The following is an 11,184-nucleotide window of genomic DNA, read 5'->3' on the forward strand; positions in this document are numbered from 1 at the left end:
AATTACTACTTCCATCTTTGGTCTTGCTTACACTTGTGGCTATGATAACACACTATTGATCAATACCGTACTTTCCACTGCAATGAACGCTGAAGTCCATCTAAGACCATACATTTTAGTAATATTTCCACAGACCCTCTACTATACGTGGACATTGTCTTCCAAGACCACGTTTAAGCAGGCCGAAGTCACAAAAGTCCATTGAAATTGCATAAGAATAGCCGAAAAAAATGTTGTCGAAAAGGACTGTTGTGGTTTCGGTGACTTCAGTGTTTTTTGTTTTTTTGTTTTTTTTTGCGTGAAAACAAATGTTGATTTCAAGGTATAGCTGAGTAATTTTAAACATTTGATTTGTTCGTGTCTTTGTCAACTTCAAATCCCTGTTTATTATCAACGGTACCAAGAGACATGCTCAGCTTCATTGTAATGGTTTTGGGGTGAACAGAAAGGTTCTCTTTCGTAATTGTAATTGTCATTTTGAGGATGAGCGTATTGATCCAGATTGGCTTTCAGTCGTTCGGTTTCGGAGCTTGTTGCTGCTCTAAACAAAGACTGTATCAGTTTTATCGCTTCTATATAGACCATTAAATGCTTTTTCTTGGAAATGTACTTTGAGATCTAAATTATTTAATAATCAGAGTGTAAGAATAGTATTTCTCAGCGAGTTCTGGAACATATTTCTCTTAGCAATAAGTTTACGCTTTACAGCCTTGAGCTGTCAAATGGTCGCGAATTTGCCGTCAACCTGATGAACCTTGATATTGACGAAAGACCTCGTCGGCACTAGATGTAGAAGATATAGTATGGTTCCCATATTGTTATGAATTATTCTTTAATTTCACACTTATGTTCCTAGAATTGGCAAAATACTTTTCTCCTTTTGACGCTTTATTGCTTGAGCCAATTTTGTCACAACAAGACTAACTTGCTGTTTCGTTAGTTCTTTTGAATAATGAGTAAAGTTAAATCAAATAAAAATAAATATTTGCAAAAAAATAATTGGAATTAAAATATATAAATAATATTGTGTTATTAATCCTTATCCTGATTCTGACTTGTAATTGGCTCATATAAAATCAATAATAATTATATTTCGTCAACCTAATCCAGTTCACGATATTACAGTTGTTGTTCATAGTGTCTCAACCATCACTCTGTCTGTTGCACCTCAGCCGGTCTGATTATACCTACTATTGAACGAAAGGTAGATATAATGGTATACATTCTTCTTTAATTTCTTTCTTCGTTCTTAGAATATAAATGCTAAATATGTTGCCTGTGGCGCCACATCTCGCATCTATGGTGACATTCCACTGCATTAATTAGCATGTGCATATTATTATTATAAACTACGACTAACCTACTACTAAACACCAACTGAACAGAACAACCAACGACAATTTCCATTTTAGTTTAGATAGCATAAAATACAATAACTGCCTTTTTATCAGATCTAAGTTATCTTCGCAGTACTAATAAAGTATACACTATAAAATAAACACTTTTACCTCATTGTTCTTCTAGGTGATTACCGCAAATCGTGCTCTTTTTTTTAGATATTCTAAGAACTATTCAAGTGACATTGTTTCCTGCATCCTCAATATACCTTTAAAGTAATTTCTTAACTTTTGGAATTATTTTTTAGGTTCGCTCTAACGATTTATTTTTCCAGTTTATTAAATCTCTTTTGTGGCACAAGTAAAAACGTACCAGGTAAAACATGTATTCGTAATTTAAATTGTTACATCTTTCGTTGCCGAAAGCTGACAAGTAACCACAGTTTCTTATCTAACATCAAGTTTTCTCTTTAAAACTTCCACGTTTAGTGCCAAGAAATCGATATAATTAGTTCATTAAGCTTAGCTGGTTAGGTATCAAAGTTTCAGTTTTCCTCATCTCTATTTTAATTGGGCTTAATTTGTTCAGCACGTTAAACATTTTGTATTCAAAGTTACGACGTTTTCGTATTTATTTGCTCTGGTTTAGTCATATAATAATAAACTCGAATCAAATTTAAATCGGGTGCTTTCAGTTTACAGGCATACTATGAAGTCTCTCACATCTCTATAGACATCCTCAGGAGATATGATGACCTCTTTGCTTTTTTTTTAACTATCTTTGTGTTTATGTTTAGTTAATTTCAAAATATAACTGAGAGTGTTTTAATATGCAGTCCAACTAGATAGATGTGATAATATTCACAATCTGTTCAAGTATAATCATATATCTCATTTTGCAATTCGTTGGTTTGTTTGTTTGAAGTTAAACACAAAGCTACACAATGGGCTATCTGTGCTCTGCCCACCACGTGCATCGAAACCCGGTTTCTAGCGTTGTAAGTCTGCAGTTTTGCAATTCGAAACAACTCTTTTAAATTTACTGAAAAAGTGTTGAGATAAATGTGCTGTGTTTATTCAACATCTCATAAGAAACAAAAAATGATAATTTTTAAGAACTTTAACTACAAAGCCGTCATTTAATGTCAAAATACTGTTTTCCATATATTTTCAACAGTACAGAATATACAGTGTTTATCTCATCTCATTAGAAAGTAAAATGTAAGGTAATTTATAAGTGAATGAATATCAAGAACATTTTACTAGTAGGTAAACCTCTATTAGATAAAGACTCATGCCAAAATTATATATTTCTGTAACATGACAAAAATAATTATGTAGGATAATACATAAATTACTTAAGAATGGGTATATGACTCTATAACTGAAGGTTTTAACTCATTATAAAAAGTTATATGAAGCTACCTCTATCAGTATATATAGGGCTGAAGTCATGGGCAATCTCTTCTGCTGAGTATTTGAAATAAACTCTTCTGTGAAAACTTTAACAATTAAGCAAAGAATTTTGTGTTTTAACTATCATAATAAAACTGATTTTTTCAGTCGTGCACTTTTCATACGTAACTATTTTAAGTATTTCACTAAATATCACTTAACTGACTAAATATGCTTTTCACACACTCACAAAGGAGTAACGAATTTAGAAAGTCACGATTGTTGCTCAGTGAACTGTCGTATAATACTTGTATGAAGAAAAAATGTTGACACAGCACGTGTATTGTAAAAACTAATGTTTTCAGATGTTAGGTTAGGTTTTCCTTCTGATTAATTCTCAGGAATACAATATGCAAATTAATAGCTTTAATACGCGAGTTTATTTTTGCTTGCTGCCCTACAAGAACAGCGTGAGAAGATTAAATTCCCACAAGCAAGTTTATTCTTGATTATTGCGAAAATGCTTGACTGCGTTTGTAAAGAAAAAAAAAAAGAGTCTGATTTTTTTAAATAAAAAAATATTCGTAAATTGTTAATTCATCACTTTGGTGCTTTGCAAATTAAACGCCTAGAATTCGTACTAACGTATCGAAACCGAGTGGTTTCATAGTCTCACTGAAGAACACTTGTGCAGAAGACGAATTGAAACCTTACGTCTGGAACGTATTTTTCATGTATGAACACCTACCAACCCTATATTTTGAAGTTTTTGGCTAAATTGTGAGGAATAAATCGGAAATAAATAAATAAAATGTTAAAAACACATGTACATATCTACTCCCGATAATATTTTCGTGAGTCTATTTAAATTTTAACTGACTGTTTTGATTTTTGTTTGACGATGATCAGTACAGTTATTCTGAAGCTGTAGTAACGTCCAACATTGACACTAGAATACTCGGCCATTTTGTAAACGCTTATCTCATAAATATTTCGTAATATAATAATTCTCAGTCTATAAGTAGTTTTATCACATGTAGTTACTGTGTTCAACATTTTAAAACAACAAACGTCTCTCTACTTACCAACCACGTCCAGATATCCTGTCTGACTCTTCATGGGCACCGTGTTTATCTGGCACATATAGAATCCTCGATCCGATTCCTGTACATTTTTTATTTGAAGGATCCATGTAATATGGTCACTGTAATCAAGGTTAACTCTATAGTTCCTCGTAATGACATGATGATGAATGGTTAAGATGGTCTTGCTCTCGACTCTTAACCATGCAACCTATCAAAAACCGGAGAAAGATTTGAACTGATTCAAAATCAGAACAGTTCGATTATGAAACACAAACACAATAAAGGGAAGCAGCTTGTAGCCGTCAAAAATATAAAGGCTGATACGTAGTTTAACTTCCATTTTTCTACACTTCCCTTACAGAATAAGGTCATTTATACAGAATCGGTATATTAAAATAAAATTATGTTGATAAAGAGGTCAAATTAGATAGTATTTCTTTAGTTTTTCAACGAGCACAAAGATAAACTTACTGTATAATACTAAAAATATTAAATAGAATTTTTCAGCTAAATCAATAATCATACATCGTAGGAAAATTAAAATTACTTCTAAAAATTATGTGTAAACTTTTCTAGTAATTATGAAAATAGTTTGGACTAACTTAGTTTATAATTCAGAAACTGATATATGGTGGTGGTTTTATGACGAAAAAATAATTTTAATGACTAAATATTTTCATTTTCCTAACTTATTTCATACCGAGTGAAATTATTGAAAAATACTACGTCAACAAGAATAGCAATTTTACTTATAAACTTGAAAAATAAAATGGATACTTGACACTAACATGTTTTCTTGGTATTTATAATCATTTCAACAAGCAGTTAATTTGCATTGTGTTCAAAATGACAGCTTTTCGCAAGGTTGGTTTCTTGGTTTCATATTTTCCATAATAGGCGTACTTAATTTTTGAAATGATAAACTAGAAAAAAAAAAGTTAATGAACAGAACCTAACACCAACTTTTGGAACTATTATTGTCTGATCAGATATGAGATTTGATCCTCACGGCCCTAGATTCCAAAGCGCGTTATTGCGGTAACGGGCCATGGACCATAAGCCCTCACGGTTCGTTCACGCAAATCCTTAGCCACACCCAGCCCATTTTGGCTAGAAACAATGTCATGCGGTATACCCTAAAAAGTACTTGCGTTTTCCATCTTAGTAATACTTACACAAGACGAATTTTTTTAGGGGTGTTTGTGACCGGAAACACATTTTACAAAGACTCGAACGATAAAAATTATAAATGCTAACTTTTCAAAATACCACGAGACGACAACCTCCACCCCTCTCGTTTGTTTCATTAAAATCTCCGTTTCCAACTTATTCTAAATCCTATATATCTTTCACAATTGCGTAGTGATTCGTCTGGCTCCATCCATTGCCTCAGTTACTTTGTAATCCCCTGTATAAAGCACGCGATTTGTACTAAGTAGTGTTATGCATGAATATTTATGTATGACATCTATATGAAAACACAAACAGACTGAATTCATACTCAAAGGATGTATACGTTTAATTGGAATGGGTAATAGATGAAGTGTAAATACTTACAATTTCAAGGAAACTAATTATTAACTGTCCCTATACAGCAAGGCAAGTAATAGTTGGATTAAAAATTCAAAGCAATGGGTAATAGATGAAGTGTAAATACTCACAATTTCAAGGAAACTAATTACTAACTGTCTCTATACAGCAAGGCAAGTAATAGTTGGATTAAAAATTCAAAGCAATTTTGAAATTGTTTTATTTTAATGTGTATGCAATAAGCACTCGTGTACTTCAAATCAGAAAAGAAGTTATTAAATTACTGATAAAAAATAACGTAGAATAGTTTAATTGTTATTCCTTACTGTTAGCAGTTTTCGCAACAACAACAAGAGCAAATATTTTTCAATATAAAAGCAAAATAAAAAGTGAAAAATATGGAAAATAGTTTGAATCACTGGATTTCTCTTTTTTTTCACATAACTTTTTAAATGATTTTCATTTGAAACGCTCTGGAAATACTACAAGGTTGGCACTCGACTTAAATATGCGTTTCAAATCTTTAAAAACTATGTTGTGATTTTTAATCAGGCCTTTAACCTTCATATGACCTTGTATATAAAACCATCCTGGAAGTTCCATAGAAAAGAAAATCCATTTTCCTGGATGACATGTCAGTATCTTAAAAATTCTGTTATGGAATGTTCATATTTTAATCATTGTTGTTTTTACTTCTTACGCCAGCGTTTGACAACCTTTATAACTTTATAACTGAATAACGCTAACGTTTCGAGATGATAACCACAAGAAAGTGTGTCTCCTTCTGGAAGGAAATAGATCACTTTCTGCGATCTGTCTGTAAAGGAATTGGTTAAATGAACAAAGAAACTTGGTGAGGGTGAGACGAGAAGAAATATGAAGTAAAATAGGAAACGTTTTATCAAACAAGAAAATGTAGGAAAGAGATTCAATGATCTTAAAGGTGATAGGGTTATCTCGAAGAAAATTCCGCTTTACTCCACTGCACTTAAGAATTACTTCTCCTATTTAACCTCCATTCCTACACGTAGAATGATTGAGAGGCGAACTAAATAAAGTTATTGTAAATGATTCTTCCATAACTCGGTGGAAACTAACAAAACAACCTTTCGCTAAATATAGAAAATTGTTGACAGTTTCTGTCTGGGCGTACGTTGAATCAAAACCTTTAAAAACGCTTATAAGTGGACATAACTTATAACATGAGACGTATAAACAAAGAATTAGTAAGCAGTGTTTTTGTTTTAGAATTTCTATATATATATACTGTAAAGTACACGATCGTTATTGCATTGTTATAGCAACCAGTATTGTTCTTCTGTCTGTTTTTCTGTTTATACATTAAAAGCAGCAAACTTGACACCTGTTTTTAGAAATGAAGAGGATAACAATACCTAAACTGCCTAAAATCTAATAAAATGTCAACACAATTAAATGTAGTATCTTAGCATCGGCTGTTAAGCATTCTATACACTACAAATATGACGTGAAATGTTGCTTGCTTTTCAATAAGTTATAAAAGTTGATCAGTTTAATTGACAGCATATGTCACGATAATGTTCAATGTTTTAACCAACACTCTGCTACATTTGACAAGCTGTCCAACTTTAAGTCAAGAGAAGGCCTGACACAGGTTATTATAATCTTTAGGCTGCATAACTTTACAAAAAAGTGAAAGTTGAAGCCTCAGCCAAAGTCAAATGATATACAGTATCATGATAAACACTATATAATGCCCGTACATCCCACGTTCAAGATGAAAAATGATGTTAATACAGAGCGTGGGGAAATACTTCTGTATACGATAAAAACAAAAGTAAAATGTAAGTGTAACACAGAGTAAGAAACCTTATGGTGTAAGGTTCAAAAACAAAATTTCGTTATAACTCTTATAGAAAGGGTTAAGAAAAATAGGGGAGTCAAAGAAGGATACACAAAGAAAGGAGGTAACATTTTGTCCAGAAGTAAAGGTATTTACAAGAGGTTTTTACCCTGAAATACAATATCATGAACATTCTGGTTTCCCGATTTTAAGAATACGTTATTAGTAGACAAATGGCATTCGTAATTTAATGACCTTACCCGGTAAAATCCAAGGTTTTCTACAACGCATGGAATAGCAGCATCATGTCCTATAGCTACTGTCACATTCGGGATCGGCTCCGTGAATTCAGGTTCCAAGATCACGTCTGAGAAAAAAGACGAAGTAACATCAAGATTTACTTGATTGTAAGAAAACAAAAATATCGAATATCGACATAATTAAGGGTTACAATAACCTTAGTGTTATGTAAGAAATATCATTACCTGGTTATAGCAGGATAATTTATTAGGTATATTGATCTAAACAGAATTTTTTTTTCCGTGATAAAAGTTTCATATTCATATAAAACGCTATAGAAATAACTGAAAATAGGCCCTGCATTTGGTAGGCAAATTCTGTATGTTTGTCCGATGCGCATAATCTATTTTTCGGATAACTTTTTTCAATATAACTGTTCTTTTGTGTCAAAAAGCATACAACTAAGGATATGGATTAGAACTTACGTATATGAGTGTTTTTGTGTTCAACACATATACTGAACATCTGTAGCGTGATATGTTAGTATGTAACAGACATGAACAAGTAAGTAAAGTATTTCCACTTCACTTCGTTGTTACATAACTTAGTGTTGCAAATACAAGCACGTAGGTTTTTAAACTAATATAGAAAAAAAAACACATACTAAGTCATTACAGTCCGTTATTTGTTCATAAACACATGTATATGAATACACCAATGCTAGAATAATTGTTAGAATAATCTTAGAGCTTAAGATATCGTTTTAAGTTAACAAATCCTATCATGAAAATTGGTACAACGCACTTACTTGGCTCTTCTGTTGTTTTCAAGTGTTAAAAACTGTTTTAGAAAACATGAAATACAAACATTTTCGCTCAGCTTGCCTTGTGTGACTAACTACAAGTCAGTTGAATCTGAAAACACCTCTTTTTAAAACTGCTCCAATGTTCTCTAAGCACGTGAAGAATATGGTAAATGTTCGTTAAGTTATTATTCACCAATAACAACTTATTATAGTGAAGACAGCTAAATTTGGTTCAATTCTATACAGTAGCTCCGAACGGAGTAATTTTCAGTAGACCTGTAAGAAATGTAGACATGTTTTTGTTTTGTTTTTTGTCACGTGCTAATTACGTCTCAGGAAAGAGGAGTGAAAGTTTCTTATGAATAGGTGATTAGATTAATAAAAACCATCTATGGGATAAAATACAAAGTTAATCTGTTTCATAAATTATTCTTGGTTTAATTCTCGCTTAACTCAGTCTGCATTATTGGCGTTTTTAATTATTTAATCCGTGGTGTTTTCAAACTCAACATTAACGTTAAGAATAATAACTGAAATTTTCAAGTATCCTAAGATAAACATATATATTGTGATTTTTAAACCTTCTGGTACTAAAATTTAATAATTGCTTTTTCAAATAATTTGAAAATGCGTTTTTAATAGCTATTTGGATTTTGCGTGATGCAGTAGAATGAGTCAAAATTATATTTGATGAAGCTACTGATAGCATTTGAATATACAAATATGTTTATAAAGCATAGCAGGTTTGCCCGTAAAATGATTGATCGTACATTTTTAAAGAATGTTTTTAAATACGTTTTGCACTGCGTTCTTTGAGTACTGTAAGAGATGCTTTATTTCTAAATCGAAACGTCTACATTATTTACAGGAAAACATAAAGTTATTTTGTACAAAATTATAAGACTTCAATTCTAATATACGCTTGTATTTATTATATAGATTTAGTGTTTTGACGATATTTATAATGTACGATATACCATAACACGGGAACTATCGTTTATACATACATATAGCCATAAATAGTTGTAAGTTCATAGTATTTCATATAAGGCGATCTATATTTATGAAGGATTCGAGATAACATATATTTCCCGGGTTACGTCACGTCAGTATTGTATTCCGGCCTAATTTCAACAGTTAACAAACTAAGCGGCGTCTATGTTCTCTACTCATTCAAAGCTCACTGTTCATTGCCATGACAACAGATAACGTTCGACTCCTCTCACGTTATAAAAAATGAAAGGACGAAAGTTTGTACTATTACCCTGGACCTGGAAGAAGCTTATTAATTCACACTTGTAGTCCATCATTACAGAAATATATTCTTCCATTACCAAATATATATGTACTATTGCTCTGGACCTGGAAGAAGCTTATTAATTCACACTTGTAGTCCATCATTACAGAAATATATTCTTCCATTACCAAATATATATGTACTATTGCTCTGGACCTGGAAGAAGCTTATTAATTCACACTTGTAGTCCATCATTACAGAAATATATTCTTCCATTACCAAATATATATGTACTATTGCTCTGGACCTGGAAGAAGCTTATTAATTCACACTTGTAGTCCATCATTACAGAAATATATTCTTCCATTACCAAATATATATTATTTATTATTTACATTAGCGATGCGCGATCAACAAGTTTTAGACATTTGATATGTTGTTATATCTGTTGTAATTGAAAAACAGCGACAGTTACCCTCGGCCCATAATTTGTTGAATATAAAATTGAAATTACTTTTTTTTTATCTTTAACTAGTGACCATTACTGACTATTATTGAAAAATGTTTGAAAAAACTGAACCGTTTTTTAAATATAAAAAGAAAATCGAAAAAGCTTTACTTCAAGTTCACGTTGATCGTACATCACAAGTTTACATCAAGTTCACGTTGATCGTACATCGCAAGACAAGCGTCAGATTCTTGCAACCTGTATGTTTCCTTCTTTTTCGTTCGTTACACAAACTCAGAAAAATAAATTCCTTCTAGCGCAAAACATATCAACAGAATGACGCGCATATCCCCCTCCACCCCCGAAGAAAAGGGGAACGCAAAAACCTGTACACGGAACGTATTAATTAAATTCTAATAAAATACCAGTAGAAAGATAACATTTAGCACCGTATTCCATTCCTAAATGTATCTTAATAAATTAAACCAATGCATTGAATTTCTTTATATTACAGTTTCTAATGCCTCACTTATTAAATGTTACAAAATAGAGTCTGTGGCAGTTTATGTTTTGTTTATTGGATATGTTTTCAAAACATAAATTAATATATATCGCAATGAAATCATGCTCCAGACGTATTATAGTGAAAAATTATAGATTACCTGAAGTACCCTTTTTTTTTCTCAGAGTAAAAGTCCACAAACCAGATTGGAATAATTATGCAAAGATAAAACACGGTGTCCGTCAGAAAATCATAAAATGCCCTAACTTTTATATTCTACAATGTACTTCTGAATTGTTTTCTATCGAATAAAGGGATGTATTTTTGCGTACGGAAGTCAATTATAAACAAAATTACAATGAATTGCTAAACATCCGAAATTACAAAGAAAAATGAAAGTGAAAAAATACAGAAATCCACTGAACATTGACCGGGAAAAAATGAATAATTCACACAAGTATCTGAAATAACAAATGAGTTGTTTATAACGTATACAACTCTCTGAAGTAATAAGAGAAGGATAGAAATCTCCTAAAAGACTGGAATAACAAAAATAAATACTGGTAACTCAAACAAACCTCTGAAACAAAAAGAGAGGCACAGCCAAACTTAAGATTTGAAGGAAGGTTGAAACTTCTACCTTGTGTACAATTCTTAAATAACTTTCCCAAGCCCCAGATTTGTTTATGCACAAAGCTACACAAGGGCTATCTGTGCTCTGCCCACCACGGGTATCGAAACCCGGTTTCTAGCGTTGTAAGTCCGCAGACATACCGCTGAGCC

At 32.0% G+C, this 11,184-nt stretch overlaps 1 protein-coding gene across 2 annotated transcripts in view; it reads right to left on the minus strand.

Moving 5' to 3' along the window:
• The window catches only part of LOC106464684 (lachesin-like), a 127,052-nt gene that overhangs the window by 42,683 nt on the left and 73,185 nt on the right, over positions 1 to 11,184 (minus strand). For both annotated transcript variants that reach the window (XM_022392995.1, XM_022392990.1), the window contains exons 2-3: positions 7,430 to 7,536; positions 3,818 to 4,025 (exon numbers count right to left, since the gene is read on the minus strand). In XM_022392995.1, coding sequence (XP_022248703.1) covers positions 3,818 to 4,025; positions 7,430 to 7,536 — 315 coding nt within the window. The remainder of the gene's footprint in view (positions 1 to 3,817; positions 4,026 to 7,429; positions 7,537 to 11,184) is intronic.

The sequence above is a fragment of the Limulus polyphemus genome, unplaced genomic scaffold, assembly GCF_000517525.1.
Source record: "Limulus polyphemus unplaced genomic scaffold, Limulus_polyphemus-2.1.2 Scaffold62, whole genome shotgun sequence".
NCBI lineage: Eukaryota > Metazoa > Arthropoda > Merostomata > Xiphosura > Limulidae > Limulus > Limulus polyphemus.